At 44.0% G+C, this 24,437-nt stretch overlaps 1 protein-coding gene across 1 annotated transcript in view; it reads left to right on the top strand.

Annotated features, from left to right (window-relative positions):
- Positions 1-24,437, top strand: part of DNER (delta/notch like EGF repeat containing) — a 300,909-nt gene that overhangs the window by 203,863 nt on the left and 72,609 nt on the right. Inside the window, exon 7 of the mRNA XM_087864128.1 lies at positions 8,002-8,115. Coding sequence (XP_087720254.1) covers positions 8,002-8,115 — 114 coding nt within the window. The remainder of the gene's footprint in view (positions 1-8,001; positions 8,116-24,437) is intronic.

Below are 24,437 nucleotides of genomic sequence, written 5' to 3'. Positions count from 1 at the left end.
AGTTTGAAGGACCAAGGTCTCGTTGACCTAAACCAGGGTTTCTCAAGTCTGGCATGAAGAACAGTTGGGGCTGGATCATTTTTTATTGTCGGAACCGTCCTGGGCATTATTGGATGTTCGGCAGCATCCCTGACTCCTACCCGCTAGATACCAGTAGCCCAGTGGTGTGACAATCAACAACGTCTCCAGACATCACCAAATGTTCCCTGGGGGGAGACTCACCCAAGTGGAGAACCCCCAATGTAGGGAATGAAATCCTGCTGGGGGCTGCTGCAGGGGAAAGAATCCTGCTTTAGGTCTGTTGATCTGCCATGTCACAGGTGCCTGTCGAAGTCACTGAACACTTCTTGGAGAAGCAAGACTGAAGTTCAGAAGAAGATCGCTGTAACTTTCCATCCATCCCAGTCTGGCTGGGGGAGGGGAGGGGGCCCTTTAGCAGAGCAATTGTTCCATTGTGGTGTCTCCCAAATTGGAAGTACCCATTGCAGAGCACAAGGTGATTTTATTTATTGATTCATTTTTATTTTTTAAAATTAAAAATTTTTTTATTATGTCCAGTTAGCCAACACATAGTACATCATTAGTTTTTCATGCAGTGTTCAACAATTCATTAGTTGCCTATAACACCTGGTGCTCATCACAAGACGTGCCCTCTTTAATACCTCCTCAAACTCAACACCCCAAAAAACAAATAATCCAAACAAGAAATGGGCAGAACACATGAACAGACACTTCTCCAAAGAAGACCTACAAATGGCTAACAGACACATGAAAAAATGCTCAATATCACTAGCCATCAGGGAGATACAAATCAAAACCACAATGAGATACCACCTTACACTGGTTAGAATGGTAAAAATTAACAAGGCAGGAAACAACAGATGTTGGTGAGGATGCGGAGGAAGGGGAACCCTCTTACGCTGTTGGTGGGAATGCAAGCTGGTGCAGCCACTTTGGAAAACAGTATGGAGGTTCCTCAAGGTGTTATAAATAGAGCTACCCTACAAGGTGATTTTAGATAGCACAGTTTTGTGAGAATACATGCTATTTTAATCGGTCTGTATTTATTTTGATGTGCGTTAGGGAAAGAAGTAACCAGCACATTTTGCCCATGCTGTTCTGGTATTATTGCATAAAGAGAGGTGAACACTAACTTGCAAGGCATAGTTGATTTTAGGGCAAAAGCTTTAGGCAAGTTGACTCATTTGTGCTAGGAAATGTTTAAGTGTTGAGGATTCAGATTAACAAGACAGACAAGGTCCCGATTCTTAGGGAATTTGTTCTCAAAAGGCAACCAACAAAGGAAGGCATTTCAGGTAATAAATATAATGTGAAGGAGTTTGAAGGAACTCTGGGGGGACAATAGGAGACTCCAGGACAAAGTCCTGCTCCCATGGCTCACCTTCTAGGTGGGGAGGTAACAAGTCTACGTGTGTATTGTCGAGTAGAGGTAAGTGCCAGATGATGAAGAAAGAAGGGCTTGAGGCCTGAGGTCTGAGCAGGTAAAGATTTCTGGGCAGAGACCCGACTGATGGGAGGGGTGGCCATGGAAGGGCGTAGCGTCAGAGGAAACACTCCGTGCAAGGTGATGGTGGGACTCCGGGGCTGAAGTTGGTGGTGGTTTAGAGTGGCTTTCGTGTACAGGAAAGACTATCTGAAATTATCTTTTGTGTTTGTTCCCTTGTAAGAATTAAATAAACATAAATTATAGTGATTCTCAAGCTCCCTTAAACATCTCAATGTATATTGGCTTAGCCTGATCTTTCAATTAAATTCATCAATCAAAAATCAGTTTTTCAGTTATTCAACTGAACATTGTAACTGGAATCAGAAGTCCGATAGACTGTCATGCATCCCATTCTCGTAATCCCAGCGTGTTCTCTGCACATCCGTACGTGCAGATTAGCCAAACCAAACACCAAGGGGTGACGCCAGGGCTTGATCTCTGACATCACATCGCCATCTGTGGATGCGGCTCTACCTCGTTCTGGGTTAAAAGACTCAGACCAGGAAGGGGCGAGCTGTGCTATCCTCGGCTAATTGCAGTTCTTGACCCAGATGAATTAGAGCTCGCACTCAGAGGACCGAAGCTGTTTCTTGGGAATGAGATTTTTGGCTGTCTCCCAAAACCTGGGCGTGCAGGGCAATTCTCAGGTCGATGAGGAACACACAGAGGCCACCCTTCTCCTTTATTGCCTCCAGTGGCTGTAAACCGCAGTCCGTACTCTCCAAATGGGGTTGATTTCATATGGCACAACCCCTGGTTCAAGAGACATTTTAACCCACTTTTATGAATTTAATTTATTTTTAAAAAATTTTATTTACTTATGGGGCACCTGGGTGGCACAGCGGTTAAGCGTCTGCCTTCGGCTCAGGGCGTGATCCCGGCGTTCTGGGATCGAGTCCCACATCAGGCTCCTCTGCTAGGAGCCTGCTTCTTCCTCTCCCACTCCCCCTGCTTGTGTTCCCTCTCTCGCTGGCTGTCTCTCTCTGTCAAATAAATAAATAAAATTAAAAAAAAATTTTTTAATTTACTTATTAGAGAGAGATTGGGCACGAGCGGTGGGGGGGGCAGAGGGAGAGGGAGAAGCAGACTCCCTGCTGAGCAGGGAGCCCAGTGTGGGGCTTGATCTCAGGACCCTGGGGTCATGACCTGAGCTGAAGGCAAATGGCGCCCTGTTTGGATTTTGTTTGTCATCCCCTTTGAGTCTGTAGCGGACTTCCTTCCCTGCAGAGCTGCATTGCAGGTCTCCCTGTCCGTGCTGGAGATGACTTTAATGCACTGTCTTAGGTCCTCTACTCCTTCATGTGATTCATTTGTAACTTCTCCCACCTTCACTTCCCGCTTTTACAGATGAAACCGCACAGCATCTCCTGTGGTCCCCCTCTCCTCCCTAAGCTTGTTGCTAATTTTCTTCCCGAGCTTGTCGTTACATGACAGTTTCAAGTTCGTGCCGTGCTTCTCTTTCCAGGCAGGACCACAGGTGCTCTTGTTGTGGGCTGTACCCCTCACGCGTTTTTGCGTGGTCCTGAGGCCACAGCATGAAAACACCATTAAAGACTGTGAGAAGGAGCTTGGTGAGGTGAGGGACAGAAGGACGCCCGGGCGGCTGCAGGGCAGTCGTCTATGGGAAGAGCGGGTGGGGCTGCAGGGGCCAGGGCCCGATCATGTGATGCCTTTTAGCCAAGAGTCAAGTGTTTGGGTTTTGTGCCAAGCCCTCTGTGGAGGGTTTTAAGTATAAGAGCAATAGGTTGTAAGTTATGTCTTGAAAAGCTCTCTCTGGCTACTCCCCCGTGTATTGTAGGATGGATTGGAGGAAAGCAGGAGTAGGGCTGAGGAGGTGGGCTGAGGGAACCCTGGCTTAAGTCCTGGTGAGAGGCAGTGATGCCTAGAACCAGACAACATGAAAGTGTCACGTAGTTGTGACACTAATTTGGAAAGGAGTCTGTGAATGCTTAGGGTTTGGCTAAGAAGGGGCCGTATCCCTAGTTCCCAGGAAAGAAATGAAGATAGTTACTGATTCTTGCCTTGGTAGTTAGGTAAAGACTTTTGTCCTTGGGGAACCTGAGAAGACTTGTCTCTGTTGTGGATCTTCAGGGAAGTCTAAATGGTATTCACGCCTTTCCCGCATACTTCTGGGCCTTTACATGGGCTTTTCTTCATGCCTTGCCAACATTCCCTTTGGGAACTTATGACCTTGATCTTTAAGTCCTGAAATGTCCGTGTGTGTGTGTGTGTGTGTGTGTGTGTGTGTGTGTGTGTGTGTGTTAGAGCAAATTCTCCTGTAACAGGCACAGAATGACCACTTATCACCCCTCTTATCCACTGTGTTGACATAATCATTGCTTTACTCGAACATCTTCCGCAGGGTCCTCTGGATGTCTGGGGCTGCTTCGGTAGGATAAGGAAACGTCCAGAGTCAGTGTGGTTACTTTATTCCCCAGAGAAGAGATCAGCTTCCCGCAGGATAGAAGAGAGAACCCAGGCAAAGCCTCAATGGTCTTGTAAAATTTAAATTCCTACCATTCAGTCATTTAGTTTTGACGTTTCAGTTACAATAGCAAAGAAGAAAAAGATGCAGGAAGGGTAATTTATGTTTGCCTCAGATACGCAGTTCGGTGTAATATATATAGGTCAATGTCAGGGATTTGTCTGACAACTGTAGGTAAGTCGCTGCTCTCTGAGGGTCTAAGAAATGACTCAGTGGTGTTTAAAGTTCCCTTAAACCAATTATAGGACACTCGTTCTTGTCCTCCACCTGTCCTCTCCCAGATCTGGCTTCAGTTGGCTAGTAGGATCAATGCAGTCAATGATGGGACTCTTGGACCTTCCAACTAGCACCTGCCTTGAGACCAACAGGAATGCCTGGCCAGGTGTGGACAAGCGTGAGGTCCTGAATTACAGCTCAGCAGACCACAGGCTGGTTATTGCCAGTAGCTGACCAACTGGTCACATGCAGCTAAGGATGCTTGTAATCCCATAATCTCAGCCCTGTCTCCCTCTCCCATTCCTCCCTCACTCCTTTGTTGTTTTTCATTTCCAGTTATATTGGACCCAGAGGCATGTTAATATATACATTTGTTAAAGGTCTAGCTAATCACACACGGTCTTTTTCTTTATATTTCCATGTTTCCCATATTTTAAAAAAATCTTTAATAGAAAGCTTGAAACTCAGGAACCAAAAGCAATGATACAGTGACTGGTCCCTGACCTGTGTTTCTCATTGGAGAGGACTACTGGCATTTGAGTCACAAAACTCTCTTGTACTGGATCATTCCAGGCAGTGCAAGACTTTAGAGTCTCCGCTGCTAAGGACCGGTGCCCCCCCCCCAAACCATTATGACAATCTCAAACACCCCACACGCTGCAAGTGTGGTTTGGCCTCTTAGGATGAAATCTTACTAAGCTTGCATGTGTAAATATTGGAGCACTTAACAGCACCTAAGATTCACCTTGCCTATAGGTTTAATTTATTAGATCTATTGCATAATAGTGAATTAAACTCAGGGCAAGATTTGCGTGTTACTCGACAACTGTGGCTCTTAAAAAGAAATTGTTGAAATTACTAAATGTAGTTTAAAGTGTTTAATTAAATTTGTAAATGGGACCAAACATTAAAGAGACCATTAAAAGTGTTCTTTAAAAACAAAACAAAACAAAAACTCCTTTAGTTAAGGATACATATTGATGTCTTGACAGGTGAAATGAAGTTTGCTTGAAGTTGCCCTAACAAGGAAAATATAAAAATATGAGGGAACTTTAAATGGACAGAATGTTAATAATTGTTGAAGTTAGGTGGTAGATATGTGAGGGTTGTATAGTAGTCTCTCTATGTTTAAGTATGTTTAAAATTCCTAAGTAAAAAGTTAAAAAAAAGTGAATGTTAACATTTTCTCTAAAGAACTTTGAAGGTCACGGGATCCTGAATTCTGCTCACATTCTTCCTGTCTGGTAGGGATGCGTACACCCCTCACAGATGATATCTAATTGGCTCCTGGCTATTTTTCATGCTTTTGTGTGATTCTGTGGTCACAGTTTTTGTTTTTTTCTGAGGGCAGGGTTCATGACTCCGTATCTTGTGAGCACACCTGTCTCTAGGAAGTCGCCATTTGTAATTGGTCACACACACACACACACACACACACACACACACACACACACACACACATATATACACACAGAGTACGTGGTAAGCCCAAGAGTAACCATGGTGTTTACTTTACATTTGTCTCCGTGTCTGTCTGTATCTACATTTTCTGTTTACCCTTCACGTTAAATACATGTTTGTTGAGGATGTGGTGCATGTTGCCTTAGGCATAATGATACATTGAAGGGTTTGGGCTCAGGAGTTTGCCTGTGTGGCTTTGTGAGAATTCCTAAACTTTCTAGTCCTCAGTTTCCTCGTTTGTAAAATGGATATGATTATGATACTGAACTCATAGTTTGCAGTGAGGGGGAGTTAATATATAGAAGAAAAAAAGAAGTGTTCTATTATAAATATTAGCTAGTATTTTTTTGTCAAAAAGTTATTCGTAGCACCCTTTTTAAAAAGATTTTACTTACTTATTTGAGAACGAGAGATTGACAGAATGAATGGGAGGAGGGGCAGAGAGAAAAGCAGGCTCCCTGCGGATGTGGGATTTGATCCCAGGACCCAGGGATCATGACCTGAGCTGAAGGCAGATGCTTAACGGACTTAGCCAACCAGGCACCCTGTAGCACTCTTCTTAAAAACAGTTTGCTCTCCCTCATTCTGAATTTAGAGCTGTCGTTTGAAAATATATTAACATAATATTATCATATTAAGATATTCTGTTCTGCAATTTTTTAAAAAAGATTTGTCTATTTTTGGGGGGGGGCCCGAGGGGGAGGGAGAGAGAGAATCTCAAGCAGACTCCCTGCTGGGCACAGAGCCTGATGCAGGGCTTAATCTCATGACCCTGAGATCATGACCTGAGCCGAAATCAAGAGTCGGATGTTCAACCGATTGAGCCACCCAGGTGCCCCGCTGTTCTGCAATTTTGAAATAGCTTTTTGTCCTGGTGTTTGGATTTTTAGTTTATACAAATATTTTACTCATCATATTCACTAATAAGCTAGAATTTCCTGGACTGTTTTAAAGCATGGAAGGAAGAGTTGGGTTGCAAATAAATGCCCCCACATTCACAATCTGTAATTCATGCTAGTTTGGCAGGTAGTTGAAGCTCAGACAAATCATCTGTCTTCTAATAGCATTGATTTAATTTTGCAAATCTCAGATTCAAGTGCTAATGACAGTCTTTCAAAACTAATAATTCAGAGAGATGCATTTTTATGTACTTAATGTACATCCTAGGAAGGTTTAAAATGTTACAGTATGATGATAATTGTGTAGAACGTTTCTGTGCATAAAATTTCTGATAATAATTATCTCCAGATTATTAAGAGTTCTGTCACTCAAATCACAGAACTAACGGCAGCTCCTCTTTCTATTTGACATCTTCTGTTTTCCAGATTTTCCTTCATAACCATTTTCCACTTTAAGAGGAACATATCGGCATATTATTCTTTCAAACTTGCCTCCCTGGAGGGCTTTGTTTCCAAAGTTAATAAAGAATTTGGAATTTGTTTAAAGCCTTTTGGTTGCCTTCTGATGGATGGAGGTCCCTATTTCCTCCCTTCACATGTGTGGTTCTGTTACTATCCAGTGAAATCACCACTGGACTCTTGCTTCACAGAGAATTTCCCGAGTTGGATATGATTCAAATAAAATTAAGAATAATATATTAATGTGCTTCACATTATGTGTGTCTCAGTCCCTTTATCTTTAAAATGAGGGGGTGGGGCATGGCATTAAACACAGAAGGATTTTTCCAGCTGTAAAATATACATTAAAATCTTTTTAATACCTAGTATTCTTCCTGATGCTTTTTTTTTTTTTTTAAAGATTTTATTTATTTATCTGACAGAGATAGAGATAGCCAGCGAGAGAGGGAACACAAGGAGGGGGAGTGGGAGAGGAAGAAGCAGGCTCATAGCGGAGGAGCCTGATGTGGGGCTCGATCCCATAACGCCGGGATCACGCCCTGAGCTGAAGGCAGACGCCCAACCGCTGTGCCACCCAGGCGCCCCCTGTTTTTTTTTTTTTTTAAATAGATATTGGGATGACCTAGGGAAAGTGGCCGTCTCGGTTAGGTCAAGCAGGTCATTGTAGATTGTGTTTTGCCCTATGTCAGAAGGAAGCTGGGACTCCTTCGTTTCTGAAGGTTCTAACTCGTATTTCGAAGTCTCTCCTTGCAATAAAGACGTTTGTAAAGGAAATGATTTTTGAACGATTTTAAACTGCGATGATGGTTTCTCATTGCAAAACCAAAGTAGATCAAGGAGTGGCTGGGGGGCTGTGTAGCTCCAAGCTGCTGCTTTTGGTGGGTGGGTACCAGGGGACTCCATCCACTCCTGGGGCAATTCCCTGTGGCTTTGAAATAGCACATTTTATAAAACTTCTGTCTTGTTTTACTCAGGTTACACTGGAGAGCTTTGCCAATCCAAGATTGATTACTGTGTCCTAGACCCATGCAGAAATGGAGCAACGTGTGTTTCTAATCTCAGTGGATTCACCTGCCAGTGTCCAGAAGGTACGTATTATTGCCTAGGAATACCTTTGCTTTCCACTTTAAATCATAAACTACTTTGATCAGCTTTAAATTTCTGAAAGAATCCATACAAGAGAACTTCCTATTTTGTTTACAGAATGTTTGAGTATTAGACATAATCTAGGAATTTCTGTGATTTTTATTTATACATTGAAAATGAAGAAATAAAATACAATGAATACCTATGATAAGCTTTTTCCTAAATGTCACATGCTAAAGTGTTCAGAATGTTACTTGTTGTTGATACCAGTTCACATAAAAAATATTTCAGTAGAAAGTTCACCTGCTTTTATTTTTAAATTGCCTGTTTACCATCTTAGAAACTTCAGGTTATCTGGAAAGCCACGTCTTTTGAGCTACTTTTATTTTAGACAGCTTTTGCTTTTAGAGTAGTTTGATCTGAAGGAGCAAGCAGAAAATCATAGCTATCAAGCTGCTGTGCAAGGAATGGTTCAGGACGCAGAGGAAGGTCTCATTTCTGCTTGGAGGGATGTTATGGAAGTGATCACTTTAAACTTCAATGTCGTAAGAATAACCTGATATTAGAGGGTTTTTTCCCTTAAAACCAGCATGTAAGCTCCTGATCCCCGGAAGTGACACTGACAACTATATAAAGTACAGAGACATCCTCTGCAGAGAATAAATGTAGAGTCTGAGCGTAGGAAACATCTCTGTCCCCCACATTATCCTCCCGCCCCTGGCTGAGAGGCTGCAGGGGGTCAGGGGACAGCTGCTAAAATGCACTGACCTTCCAGGTGGCCTGAGGGCTCAGGGTTGCCAAGAGCCGCACCCGCGATCTGCAGCACTTCCTACTCTTTCATGTTCCCGAGGCCCGAACTAAAGAAGTGAATCCTGTCCCCCAGCTTCTGCTCGCCTGCGCAGGGGTAGGAGCTGGAGGCCACGGCCAGCCTGCGTATCCCTGCGCCCCTGCCCCAAGCTGGCGTGTTTGTGGTGTATGTGGTTACCAGGACAGTGGAGTTCAACGTGCTTGATGAGCCCCCCCTTTGACCCTCCCCTTGAGTCTCTGAAGCAAATGGGAGAACTTGGCAATGTTGGAAGGGTCGAGGGCTGAGCAAGCAGCGTGTTGCAGATTTTCACTGCCTCTCTAATGCCCTGGGTTAATCAGCTGCTAGCGAAGTGGTTGTTGGCTGTGCTTATGGTCAAGGGCGGGCTTCAGGGTCAGCAGCTGATGGACCACAGGGAAATCATGAATCCCCACACCCCCTCCCCGACCCTCCTAAACGTGGGCTACAGTGATACTGCAGACTTCACAGGGCCATTCTGGGTACAAATATGATTTTTGTGAAAGAGATTTGAAAACTCCAAACTGCTTATTTTTACAGTTTTGATTGCCACTGGAAAGTTAAAATGAAGCCACAGAGGCTCATAGAGGTAGTGACTTACAAAAATCACACCAGTGGGGCGCCTGGGTGGCTCAGTTAAGTGTCTGACTCTTGATTTCAGCTCAGGTCATGATCTCAGGGTCATGAGATCGAGCCCCGTGTCGGGTTCCTTTCTCAGTGTGGAGCCTGCTTGAGATTCTATCTCTCCCTCTGTCTCTCTCTCTCCCCCTCTAAAAAAAAAATTTAAAAAAATTTAAAAAGCTATCTGAGTATTAAAAAAAAAAAATCACACCCGTAATAAAGGCTGGCCCTTGAAGTAGAACCGAGAAGTTTTACTTTTCTCCATTTGCCTAGTGAATGAAGGTGGCCGAGCACTTCCTGTGCCCAGCAGGCACCGTGCTGGGTGCTGGGACTTAAGGGTTAGCAAAGCTGGACGGCCCCTCCCGTGGCGCGTACACAGATAAGTATGTAATGACAGCAAGACTGGGGCCTTGAAGATGTACAAACGGAAGCTGGTCAGTCCTGGGGAGCTGGGACTGCTGCCCACATGGGGAGACCTGGAGTGAGGACAGGAAGGAGGAGGGCGGAGTTGACGGCATCACCGATGAGGGAAACAAAGAGGAAGAAAGTGGGTGATGGGAGGCTGAAGTGTGCAGGGTTTCAGGGGGCTTTGTGGGCCAGGGTGGGGCGTTTCATTTTCATCCTGAGGGGGAGCCAAGGCCTTAGGTCTGGAGCCCGGCTTCACCCTTGGCTCACCAGTCCCGTCTCATGGGCGAGTGAGCTCATGCCTCTGTCTGTCTCAGTTTCCTGGTCTGTAAATTGGGGAAATGATACTGCCCACTTAATCGTCGGGATTTTTTTTTTTAAGACTTTATTTATTTATTTGACCGAGGGCACACAAGCAGGGGAAGCAGCAGAGGGAGAGGGAGAAGCAGGCTTCCCGCTGAGCAGGGAGCCTGATGCGGGGCTCGATCCCAGGACACTGGGATCATGACCTGAGCCGGAAGGCAGACGCTTAAGGACTGAGCCACCCAGGCGCCCCAATAGTCAGGATTAAACGAGGTGATGCAGGCAGAGTCCTTCACACAGTGCCTGGCTGAGTCCTTATTCCATATTAGCTGCTTCATCATTATTGTTTCCCTAATAATGATTACTATTAAACTGTTGATGGATATAGACTGGAGAGAGAAGAGTGGGAATAAGGAGAGAAGTTTGGGGATTGTTGCAAAAGGCCAGGGAATAGACGTGGACTGGTAGGGGGGGAAGGGTGGAACTTGAGAGGTCATATGGGGGGGGGGCCTGAGGTGAGTGGATTATGGAGGGCGAGGGAGGGGAGGGCATGTCTGTGCCCTCTGTCACTCTGCAGTCGGTTGTGCCATTCATGGAGAAAAAGAAATGCGGAGGAGAGGTGTTCTATTTTGCGTGTGTTGAGTTTGAGGGGCTTTGTGGCATCCAAGCGGAGACGTCAGCTGGGCAGTTGCTGTGTGAGTCCGAAGGTTGGGGCGGAAGTCTGGGCCAACTCCAAACACAGACACGTTAGCCCGTAGATGGCATTTAAAGCTGGGCATCCGGGGGATCGTCTAGCGAAACTTCTCCTTTATCCGGTGGCCTGTCAGTTCCTCCATGCTGTCTAGAGAAAGCCTAGAGGAAAGGGTGATGGTCTGGAATTAAAAAGGATGAAGACGGATTTCCCAGCAGTCTTTGCACGAAGACTTCTGTTTAGAAGTGTACCTTCACTGAAGACGGACCAGGAGAAAGGGGCTTTAATTATAGTTCTGAAGGATTCATTGCCATGTCTTGGAGCCTCTTAGTGGGAGTGGAGGCCAGGCTGGCATTTTTAAAGCAGCCCCTCCCACTGGCTTGCTCTTTGGGTGCTGGTTGTAGAAAATAACATTTATAGAGCACTTTACTTTAAAAAGCTTATGTCTGCAGGATCCTTCTCATATCAGCCACATTGTGAAGACAAGTTTGGAAAGGGTCTCAAGCGCACAGAATGTTCTGGATTCTGAGCCAGCGTGGGACCCTTGCTGCCTTCTTCTCTTTCTTTCTTTCCTTTTTTTTTTCCTCCAGTGATTAACATTTTGTCACGTAGCTTTATATGTATGCATTTACATACATGGTCTGTGTCTCTGGGAAGTAATTTAAAAGTAAATGACAGACATCATGCCCCTTCATCCCCAAATAAATCAGTTTGTGTTTTCTGAGAATCAGGACATTCCCCCTCATATCTTACTGTGCATCTAAAAAATGATCACACCTAAGAAGACTAATAATGATTTCCTAATATTGCACGCTGTGTGCCCTTTATTCATCTACTCCTTTATATGTGTTAATTCTGTCTGCCCTGCTTCCCCGTGTTATCTTGTGAGGGCGGGAAATACCCTACCCGTGGAGTGCTTAGCTCCATATGGCATGTTAATAAGAGGTTCATAAAAGTCAACGCTTAGACATCACTCTCTATGTCTCCCAGCTCATCTGACCCTCACAGCAATCCAATGAAGCAGATGCTATTAATATTTCCATTTAACAGATTGGGAAACTGAGGCACAAGAGATTAAATACCCTGCCTACGATCACATAGCTAGAAATTTAAACACAGGCAACCTGGCACTGGCCTTCTTCACAATTGTCCTATACTGTTTCTAAATACATCCTTTAAAATAAGTTTCATCCTGTTTATTTATTTTTAAAGATTTTATTTATTTATTTAAGAGAGAGAGAGAGAGCATGAGCAGGAGGGTCAGGGGGTTGAGGGTCAAGCAGACTCCCCACTGAGCAGGGAGCCTGATGCGGGACTTGATCCCAGGACCCTGAGATCATGACCTGAGCCGAAGGCAGACGTTTAACCAACTGAGCCACCCAGGTGTCCCCCCATCCTGTTTATTTTTTAAAGATGAGCTTTGTAAGCAGATTCATGAGTAATATAAATGCAAAGTTTGTTGGATTCTAAAACTTCTAAATGTCCCTGCTAAAAATTCTTAAGTCTGGGAAAAGCTAGACAATTTTTTTTCATGTATTTATTTAAATAAATTTATATATGTATATAAATTTATATATATATGTATATATAAATTTATTTAAATAAATATCACACCTGTATATATATAAATTTATATATATATTTATATATATATATGCATAAATATACAAGTTTCCTTTCTGTAAGTACAGTGAAATCCTTTTATAGCAATTCCGTCCTAGTCCGGAAAGCTGTTAAAACTGGGTTTTCCCTCCAGTAGTTCTTTCAACTCTGCGTACTCATATGCTGGCTCTTTTCCATCCTTTTCACCTTCATTCCTTTTCCTTCAAGGATCCTTCTCCCTCCAATCCGGACCAAGTCCTTCGAGGTTGGAGTCCTTCCTGGGTATCTGTCTCTTTGACTCTCGCCTTCTTTTTAAACCCTTTGCAAAAGTTCAAAGTCAGGCCTGCGGGACAGCTTGTTGCGGTGACGATCATTGAAGCTCTCCTTCTGGGAGGTGTCTGCTTTCCTCCTACACTTAAGACTTTCATCCTCCATCAACAGGTTCTGTCTTCTCTCTGAATTTCTACTTAACTTTCACTGGGTCCACAACCATAAAGTGCCATTTCAGATTATGGGGACCGTGGAAGTGCTAAGAAACAAAAGTAAAAATGTCTTGAGTGTTTTCTTATCTGTACCTTATTGAATGACAACAGCACAGAGAAGTAATTAGAAGCTGATTTTACTGCCTATGTTATTTACTCTGTACACTGATAATTGTCTTTATGTTTGGTTTAGAACTTTGAGAGCCTTAAATTTTAGACTAAATGCATTATAATTCTGAAGACGTCTAATTATATATACTTACCATCACTGCCTATTGGTATTTGAATATGCAAATTTAAATATATGAGTATATTTAAAGACATATGTAAATAAGATCTGGATATGACTGTCTAGCCATCATCTTTGTTTCAGCATCTCCATTTTTATTTTTTTTCTGCCTCAGAATTTGAGGCAGAATACCACACAGACTAATAGGGAATAAAAAAGAACTTAGTAGAGATGAAAACGTGCAGCAGGAAAGCACATTTGTTGGTTCTACAGGTGTGATGATTTGCACGGTGCAGGGCTGAGTCGAATCTAATCACTTTTCTGGCATCTTCCTGGGCGGCACCACCAGAGACCAAAGTCAGAGTACGGGGCTTCAGACACTATTTTGAGAAGATCTTATTTTATCCGGTATATTTTACAACCATTAGTCTAAAGGTATTTTCTGGTGGGACGCCTTCTGATGGGATTACAGGCACACAGAATCTGTATTAACAGCTCTTTGTACTATAGTTCCAAGGGCAAGTATTGCAACCAGGGAGGGGACCCGCTCCCTTCGGTCCTAGAACTATCAGAACACCACACTGGATTCCACTGTCAGACATGCAGATCTTATAACCTGGAAACCCCAGAGCCACGGACGGTTGGAGTCCTTCTCTGAACCGGAGCTCCGGGGTCCTGAGTCTGGGGCCCATGAGGAAGCCGGGGGCGGGGGGAGTGGGTTGGTCACAAATGTGGAGTATTAGGGTCACATTGCTTGTGTTTGAATTCTGGACCTACCCCCTTCACAGCTCTTTGCTTCCCAGAGGCTCATTTTTCTCACTTAGAAAATGGAGATGATGTTAGGACATCCATTGAAAGTTGGTGTGAAGAACAGGAAAAGCCCTCAGCTCCATGCTTGGCAAATGGTAAATACCGAGTAATACTAACAATGATGAGAATGAGGTTGCTGATGGGGGATTTAGTCACATCACCTTGGGTGAGTCGTATAATTTTTGTCTCTTCCAGCCATTGTTTTCTGTTGCAAAATGATGAGAATTGACTATTACCTTGAAGGGACCCTATTCCGAAAAGCCTTTGATTCAAATCTATCCATTTAAGAGCCCCTTGCCGAGTCAATAAATCCAGCTCGTTGTTTCAAGTAGTGTTTACAGAGAAAAGTTTCATAACCTCTAAACGACTCCCTAAAACGTAATGTTGGCCCACAGGCCCCGTAGGTTAAATCCCACTGCAACAAGCTCCAAGGGTTTATCCAAACTATTTTTGTTTTTCTACGTTTTATAGCCTTGAGTAATCAAGCCATATAAATCCTTTTGTCCAACTCAAATGTCAGTGGTAATGCTTTTCATCTTAAAGGGATTTACAGGCAATAGCCACACATGTCATAAAAACTATCCCGAGATAATGTGTATTGTTCAGAAACTGGGCACGTTACCCAGTAAGGATTTAGGAGTTACACGGTCCTGGGATTTGGTTGTTTTTCCCCAGTATCCTGATACGTAGGGGTTTGGTGAAAGCACTCTCTGAGGACCTTATTAAACTACATGTATTTATATAAGAAATGTGCAGCATGTCCTCATAAAATTACCAGGCCTGAGTAAAATACTGCTCTTATTCTTTTAAAATTTGGCATTAGCCCTAAATCACCACATCATTTAGGAATTGTAGCAGCTGAGATCCTTGGAGTTCCAAGGATCCCATAGTTTCACCTTTTGGAAACAAAGCAGGCTTTCAGGTTTATCAAGTGTGAGTAAAACTTAATTTCTATGTTTGGTGCCTGCGGATTAATTTTTGAGTTTCAGCTGAGTTCATATTTCTTATCTTTTCTCTTTCTTTTTTTCTCCCCCCACATAGCAGCGTTTCTCCGAGATTGTTTAAATAAAAGTACCGCAAGGGATTTTGCCTGCTTCTCCCATTAGCAGTGGGATGACGCACTCACTTTGGTGCATGACCAGGGTCCTAACATTTTTAGCTCTACTTCCTCTTTGGGAACCATTCGGATGCCCAGGTCAGTGGTGGCAGATGACAGTTGGAAGTTAGAGTGTGAAAAGTGAACGAAGAAATAAACAATGGTATATCGCTGCTTTTCTTTTTAAGAAGAGGTAGGGGATACCTTATAGGTAAATATCAATTCCGATTTCTTAAGGCGTGTGTCCTGATCTACACATGAAAATTAGTTAGTGTTCTTTTTCTTTGTCTTGCTCTTTTGTTACGTACTCAGTGAACTATCCTCCGTATGAAATTAATGGTTAGATACATACATGTAAGACAACGTGAGAAAATCTAGGGGGCACAATCCTCATTTTAATCCGAGACTAGGAAGATCAGTTAGTGTTCTTAAAACCTTTTGGCTTTAAAAATTCAGGTATATGTCCTGAATTTCAACTGTTCTCTCTCTTGTGGCTTCAGGAATCACAACAGCCTCGGCAGTAACCGTAACAACGAGGAGACCTGCCTTTCGTTGAGTGCCTGCTCTGTGTTCGGCACTTGAAGTTCTTATTTGGGATAAGCTAGCGGTTAACAGCTGAGGTGTGGGTAGACTTGGCGGCTTGAGTTGTAATCTGTGTTTGATCACATATTACTTGGTGACCTTGGGCAAATAAACCTAAATTTTCATGCCTGATTTTCTGCATCTGTACAGTGAAGGTGGATTAGTGCCAACCTAATGAGGTTGTTGTAAGGATTAAATCAATATACAGAGCTCAGAACAGTGGGCTTAGTGATATATTAACATAAGCGTTGCTGTTTAATGCCCACAACAGCTGTACAGAGAGGATCCCGGTGGACCCCGGAGATAAGCCAGGTTCGTCTGATTCTGGAGTCCATGTTCTCCCTGCTGTACTAAGCTCCTTTTGTGGTCAAGGTCGACCTTGTGTGACAGCTAGCTAGTTGGGTGACCGTCTGCTGTCCCTCACAGGACTCCAGGCTCATTGAGGGCAGCGATGCTGAACTTTCTTTTGTATTCCTTAGCACACCTGGCACTTAGGTACCTGGGAGCCTTTTGCGGAATGTCTGAATGAGTAAATGTCACAAAACTGTTGCAACATGGTCATTTTGTATGGGAGGAAACTGGCGCCAAGATGAATTAACCCACGTTCACTAATGTAACCAGGTGACTGTCATTGGTTAGACTCCAGCAGTGAAGGGGGATCAGGTCTCATCCAGTAACCCATTCAGCATGATTTACGGGTCATCAGAGACTTGGGCAGATCTCATATACAGACTTTGGGGATCCCTTCCTTCTCTGGCTCTCTTCTTCCCTAGGACCCTTTCCTACTCCCCATGGTGAGCCTGGACAAGGTGCCTTCCTGGGGTCCCTTTGGGCAGAGAGAGCAGGTTTACCACTAGCATCTTTGTGTCCCTGAGCCATTGTCACAGCTGAAGCGGGATGGAGCTCCCCAGACGGGAAACTCTTTGATCAGAACTTCCTCCAAAACCTGTCTGCTTTCGTTCACTTCCCAGAGCCACATAGTCGGGGGGTTATTTGGTCTGGAGTCTGCAGTTGTTATTTGTGGAATAATCTGTGAAAAAACTTACTTCTTCATATCGGAAGCAGAATGTCCGTATCATTGTCTTTAAAGCAACAAAGATCCTTTATGATAGAAATAGAAATATCCTGAAAGTAAGGATAATTTTTTATTTCTCCCTGCAGCAGAATTTATCTCTGTATATGTATATACGTGTATATTCCCTATTTTAGACAGTCGGAAGAGGCTGGAATGAAATTTTTGTCTGACTTGGACCAAAGCACCATGCGATGCGGTCCTGGGTCTTACTGTGAACAGTTCAGATCTGGGCTCTGGGTCCTGTGAGCACGTGAAGGTGGGATTGACAGAGACCTGCCCTAAGAGAGCTGAACACACACACCGCTGTGAAAGTAGGAGAATGTCGGTTAATTACTTTATCACTATTTTTGGTTAAATAAACTTTTCTTTGATTAGTTTTTCCCCAACCGAGTTCTCATCTCCTGTGACCTGATGTCATACTGATAGAAGGCTGCTGAAAGTAGATGCTTAGGCTTCCCCTTCTCGAGGCATTTCCCACTGCTCTTCTTCCTAATTGCCCCAGTTATATTTAATTGTGATCTATATGAAGGACCTTGTCCCTTCCTCGCTTTCAACTCTTGGTGATGCGTCTGGTCATGGTACAGCAGAGCATGCACGTGGACTGATCTCACCACTGTCCTCTCACTGCACTTGACTGTCACCCTCTGCTCTGTTACAGCCTGGGACTTTATATAACACTTTAAATAATTTTATCATTTTCCCTTCACAATCAGAGAAACCTATGCTCAAATGAGCTCAAAGAAAAAAAAACACACCTATAATTCCATCCACCAAAAGAGATCACTTTGAGTTTTAGGCAAGTATATTTGAAGTCTCTTTTTAATTTAATTTAATTTTTTTAAAGATTTTTATTTATTTATTAGAGAGGGAGAGAGAGAGGGAGAGAGCAGGAGCAGGGACAGAGGGAGAGGGAAAAGCAGACTCCCTGCCAAGCAGAGAGCCTGATGCGGGGCTCAATCCCAGGACCCCGAGATCATGACCTGAGCTGAAGGAAGACACTTAACTGACTGAGCCACCCAGGCACCCCTGAAGTCTCTTTTCTTACATGCATTTTAGAAAACTAAAATTGGGGCGCCTGGGTGGCATAGTGGTTGGGCGTCTGCCTTCGGTTCAGGGCGTGGTCCCGGCGTTATGGGATCGAGCCCCACGTCAGGCTCTTCTGCTGTGAGCCTGCTTCTTCCTCTCCCACTCCCGCTGCTTGTGTTCCCTCTCTCGCAGGCTGTCACTATCTCTGTCAAATAAATAAATAAAATCTTTAAAAAAAAAAAAAAACTAAAATTGGATCTTACCGTGCATTCTCTTTTATAATGAGCTTCTTAAACTGAACAGTGTGTTCCAAAGGCTCTCCTATATCGTTAATTATTTTCCTAAAGCAGTGTTCTTAATGGCTGCATTTTATGCCGTCTTATGAATGTGCCATAATGTATTTAATGAAAGACTTAATCATCCGCATACTATTTATTGATTACCTACTTTGTGGCAGTTACTGTGCTAATGACGAGGGATCTAGGAGTGAACAAGACAGAAGGGTCTCTGGCTCATGGATCTTGTGGGATAGTGGGTACAAGAGACAGTGTAGACACTATGACCAGGGATATGACCTGGCTCTACTGGGGTGGTCCAGTGATTGAAGAGGGACCTCTGCCCCCCAACCCAGACTGGGGGCTGGAAGAAGAGTCAGGAAATCTTCCAAGGGAAGTGATGTTTCAACGGAGACCCTAAGGGGAAGCAGCCCCAAGATGAGTAAGTTAGGGCTGTGAGTGGAGGACTGAGTCTCTTAGGAAGAGAACACAGACACCATGTGTGAAGTTATAGGAGAGAGAGGGTGCCATGTTTGAGGAACAAAATGGAGCTCAGCAGAGCTATAACACAGAATGTGATGGAGAGTTGGTATGGGCTAGTGACTGAAGTAGAAGCCAGCTCGGCAGGCCTTCCAACACCATGACAAGGACAAGGGGATTGGACTCCATCCGAGAGTGTGGGGGAGGGCACTAGGATTCGTTTTAGCAGAGGAGGGGCAGAACTTTAGCATTTGGGAGAAATTACTGTGGCTGAAGGAGGAATAATGGATCGGAGGAGGACAAGAGTCAGAGAACTCTGTTTGGAACCTGTTACAGTAATTTACGTGAGCAATAACGGTGGACTGACTGAGCGACAATGGAGATAGAAGGGGATGGACTGGCTGTAGGAGGAGGGGGAGAGGGGCCACGGAGGACAAGCCTTCAGAAAGCTTTAGGCAACTACATGTATGGAGGTGCTGTGGGGTGGTGAGCAGCTTTGAGGGGAAAGGATGGGAAGCTCCGTTTGGGAAACGAATTTAATGAACCCACGGGACATCCAGAAGAAACACTGAACAGTCAGGTGAACGCATGAACCCAAAGCATGGGAGGGAGCACTGGGCTGGAGAGGTCAAGTGGAGAGACTTCTGCAACCACATCTCAGCCATGGGCTTGTGTGAGGCCACCCAGGGAAAGCGCACAGTGGGGAAGGGAAGAGTGTCCAGGGCAGAATAAGGAATACTACCTTTTGGGATCACTGAGGAAATGGAGTCTGTAAAGGGGACATTTCGGATCTTTTCTTTATTTGCTGTTTTGTTTTTTTTTTTATCATGTTGCAGAGAACATTTTATCCATGTATTTTTTTATGCATTTGTTCATCTATTTCCCTAGAACAAACAAAGGCTCACAAAGTTTTATGTAACTTTTATAAACCTGGAAATCTTGGGGTCTAGTTGCAGAGATGAGACCCAGTTGAAGAAATCCCAAGCAATTAGAAAAAAAACAGGCAACGTTCATCTTCTATTTGAAGTCTTTGAGAATTCTGAAAGGGCTTAAATTATATCTAGCTTATAGACACACTTGTGAAAGTCTCTTCTTTGTCCTTCCCCATCTCCTCGGACCATACATAGCTGCACTTGAGTATCTGTCTTTCCCCTTACTCTTTTCATCCATTTATTATTTTTAATCAGTTATGTTTTACCAGGAGGATAGACTAGGCTAATGCAGTAGCCTTTTGTTTTTCATACAAAGTAAATTTACAGTGTCTCTGTATCCATTAAAAATCTCGGTTTTTAAATAATAGATAACCCAACTCAAATAGACCAGAAAATGAAAAAAAAAAAAAAAAAGGAAAGAAAAGGAAAAAAGGACTGTACTGGCAGTGTAGCAAATATGCAGGATGAATTCAGGCATGGCTTGATCCAGAAGCTCAAATAATGTCATCAAGCCTGAGTTTTTATCTCTCTGCTTTTTTGTGTTGGCTCCATCCTTAAGATGGGTGTGGAAAAGTTTGTCCTCTCCCAGCAGAAGCCATGGGGCTGACTTAGATTGTTCCAAATTGAGACATTGCCCACCACTGAACCACCATGGCCATGGTGTGGGCTGCTTTGGCTGGCCAAGTCTCAGACACAAAGTCACTCTTGGAGCTGACATTTGGAGTCAATTCCCTTTAAACTCCATGGGCTGAGAAAAGAGGTACATTGCTTCCCAGAGAAAAATTAGTGTAGAGTTATCACAATCAAGAATAATGGAAGTTGGGAAGCTAAAAGTAAAGAATTAATGCTCTAGTGGTTGACTGTGATTGCACTGGGTACAAAGATAAATCTGCATTGGTTGGGAGAAAAAAGACAATTATGAAATATAATAATAGTTTATATATTTTCTTCCTTAGGATGAAATAAAAATCTGAGCTGAGATTAAAAAAAAAAAAAAGTAGAGAAAAAACTGTATAAAAGAAAGGTGCATTCTCCTTAAAAACAATCCTGATGGCAGGCCCCCACCCCAGGCCAAGTAAGTTAGTATTCCAGGGGTGGGAACCAGCCATCGAATCTTTCAGAGCTCTCCAGCGGTTCCAGGCTGCAGCCAGGGCCAAGGACCTCTGTGACTGAAGATCACAGACTTAGTTCTTTCAGGGATTAACCCCCTTGGTGTTCTTTGTATGGAGGGAGGCCCTGCACTATGCCTGGTGTTGCCGTATGTCAGCATATATAAAATTCATGAAAATGAGTGTCATTTCTGGTGAGGCAGATAGAGAAACTAAGGCTCAAAATTCATGCCGTTAGAGAAGGACAGATTTGCATCGAATTTCACTTTGGTCGATTACCAGATGGCTTTGGTCAAGTTACTTAACTCTCTGGGCTTTAGTTTTAAAGTATGGACAAGGTAACGCACATCTCATGGAGCTGTGGAGTAATACGGGGTAGGTAGGTATTCGGTACCTGTGTCTCCCTTCCAGGCCCCATTTCTTAGTTCCGATCTTTTTCTTTTTTCTTTGTTTTTTCTCCAGACTCAGAATTTCTACAAAGAATTGAAACATTATTTTTCTTGTGTGCGTAAGGCGATCCTCTGGCTATCTTACAGGGCAAATTTCTTGCTGTTGTTCATGTCAGAGAGGATGGTTATGTGGTTTGCTCAGGATTCCCAGCCTCGTGGGCTTCTCGGTTCCTCTCTGGACTCCTACGGTAGCTTATCGGCTCTCCATCTGATTCACTCTTGTCCTCTGTGGTCTGTTCTCCACACAATAGGCAAAGTGACCTTTCTAAAATGGAGATCCCGCGTTTTCACTTCCTGCCTCTTAAACCTCAGGTGATCCCCCACCCAAAGTGTGGTGTAGGGCCAGTGCGTCCCTGCCTGCCTCTTGGACCGCATTTCTTACCACTCTCTGCGTTTCCCTCTTTCTCTAGCCGGCCTCCTCCTGCTGTTCCTCAGACACAGCAGGGGTTTGAGAACTTTCCTCCAGGGGGCGCCATTCACCTCAGAACACGATGATCCCTGCTCCAGACTTGGAAGCCTTGCTCCAGACTTGACTACGGATCATTCCCTCAGGCCATTCACATCTCCCCGACCACCCTATTTAAGACAGCCCCCCCTCCCCCATATTCTCTACCTCTTACCTGTATCAGTAGCATGTAGCACGAGTTAACGATACCGATTTACTTGTCTTTCTGTTGTCTGTTTTCCTTACTAAAATCTAATCAGGTCCGAAGCAGTGCCTGGTATGTGGTTGGTCTCCATTCGTGGAGGTTAGATAATTGAGTGCCCAAAGGAAAATGTGAAACTTTCCGGCTAAACCCTGAAATTTCCATTATTAATAGCCAATTATTTTTGCTCATGTAACCCATCTGCATGAGTATTGTCTCTTTTGTCTTTTATCTGTTGAGTCTAAACTGAGGAAAAGTTGATTTAACATTCCTCTGAGTATTTCCTAGTTATTTTTCATTTTCCTCTCTTAGATCTAAATTTGTCTTTTTGTTCTGATAAAGAAAAAGTCCTTAAGATATTTTTTACTCTCTCGAATGGATTTTCTTAAAAATTAAAAGACGCATTGTAAATGCAATCATCTCGGGTCTGCTTCACCTTAGGGCTTCGTAATTGCTTTTCCTAGATGTTCTCCCTTTTCCTCTTTATCTTGCCTGTCTGCTTTCTTAGAACGAGAACAAATGTGGTCCCAATTACGTTTTTCCATAAACATCGGCCAAAAGCTCCTCTCTGATTCTAATATCTGTCCTCTTCCTTGTCTGCCCAGGCAAATCTGGGGCTTGCTTTGAGACCCCATGCCAAAGCCAGCTCTCCCGTCACATTTTGCTGGCCTGCCCGCCCCTGAGATGATCCCTGCTTTTGAATCATTGCTGCTCCTTCAGCCTGTGCCACACGCTCATCCCGTGTAGACAGCCTGGGCCGGTCCCTCAAACTCACACCAGGCAGGAACCATTCCATCAGTGCTTGTGCAAAGAAAAGACAGCCTCAGGTTGTTTTCTCACCATTCTAGATGTCTTTCTGGTCTCTTCTGGAAGAATAAGCTCTTTCAGAGTCAAGATGCTTCCTTCTCCTCACTTCCCTTTGCTGCTCATCAAGGCACTTGACCAAATTTCATCCCTTCATCTTTTTTTTTAAAGATATTATTTATTTATTTTGAGAGAGAGAGTGTGTGTGCCTGCGCACATGGGGGAGGGGCAAAGGGAGACACAGAAGCAGACTCTATGCTGAGCGCGGAGCCCGCCCAACATGGGGCTCGACCCCACAACCCTGAGATCATGACCTGAGCAGAGACCAAGGGTCGGAGGCTTACCTGACTGAACCACCCAGGCGCCCCTCATGCCTTCATCTTCATCCAGTGATTACTCACTTATGTATCTATAATCAAAACAGCTAATGATTAACATTTATCCTTTTCATGTTGCCTTGTAACAAATCTGTTAGACTTGTGTAACCAGTCTGTTAGACTGTGTCCTCTGTCACTCATCTCCTCATTCATCTGTTCATTTATTCCGTAAGTATCTGCTGAGTGGCCTCTGTGCTGGGTGCCAAGGCTCAACGCTGAGGAACCAACGTGACTCCTCCTCCAGAAAGCATATGGTCTTGTTGGGGTGGGAGACAGGTGATAGACAAGTAGACCAACACAACTGTGTCGTTAGAAATTCAGGAGAGCGCCATAAAGGTAGTGAACTGGGTACTGTGATACAGAGTAAGAAAGGGATATGTACCCGGAATGGGGTGATCAGGGAAGTCCTGCCTTTTGAACATTAAAGCCGGGAACTGGGCGCCTGGGTGGCTCAGTCGGTTAAACATCTGACTTTGATTCCAGTCATGATCTCAGGGTCCTGGGATCAAGCCCTGTGTTGGGCTCCGCGCTCAGTGTGGAGTCTGCTTGAGATTCTCTGTTCTTCTCCCTTTGTGCCTCCCCCCTTGTGCTCTCTCTCTCTCTCTCTCAAAAAAGTAAATAAAATCTTAAAAAAAAAAAAAAGCTGGGAACTGAAGCATCAAGTGTAAGCAGGTGGGAGCAGCAGCGTGCAGGCAGTGGAAATGGAATGTGGCAAGGGTCTAGGTGGGGAACGGCTTGTCATTTCTGGGAACTGAAGGGAGGCCGATGGGTCCAGCTCCCAGAGAAAGAGGGGCCATCGAGTCAGTGTCATACTGTCACAGCATGCATGGCTTGTTGCCCATGGATGGGAAGCATACATTTTATTCTAAGAGCAATTGGAAGCGATGCTAATATTTGCATTTGAAGAAAATATTCTCATTACGGTTTAGAAGACTGGTTGTGGGGGTAAAATGGAATTGGGAATCTCATCAGTGGAAACTGTTGTAAAGACAAGGGGAGAAGTAACTGTGGCTTTGACTGGAGTGGGGGCAGCAGAGATCAAGCAGTGTTTGGGGTCAGGAACTATTTTGAAGATAGAATCTATTAATATCCACGGATTTGTCAGACGTGGGCTTAGGGGAGAGGAAGCAATCAGGTACGTGAACCCTTTGCCAAGCCAGCGAAAACACGCGCTAAGATTGGAGTATCACTGTATTGTGTCCTTCTGCTTGCTAATATCGCCGACTGCTCACGCTCCGTAGCTTCCCAGGTAGAATGTGACTTCATGGTCTCACAACTTAACATGATCCAGGAACGTTTTCTTTTGGTTACAGAGGCCTGATTTCCACAATGGGTCTATCTCAAGGGTGCTGATTTCTTTATTTACATAACAAATTCTCAGCAGGCAGAATCATATAAATATTGGCTCATATACGGAATTCGAAGCAACAGTCAACTAGCTAAATTGTAGTTTTGCGTTAGCCCCTATTTCCTTAGATTTCTTGCATAGTTCTGTCTTGTTTACTT

Source organism: Ursus americanus, chromosome 1 (assembly GCF_024610735.1).
Source record: "Ursus americanus isolate L20-20 chromosome 1, mUrsAme1.1.p, whole genome shotgun sequence".
Classification (NCBI taxonomy): Eukaryota; Metazoa; Chordata; class Mammalia; order Carnivora; family Ursidae; genus Ursus; species Ursus americanus.
This window is presented reverse-complemented; position numbering and strand designations above follow the sequence as displayed.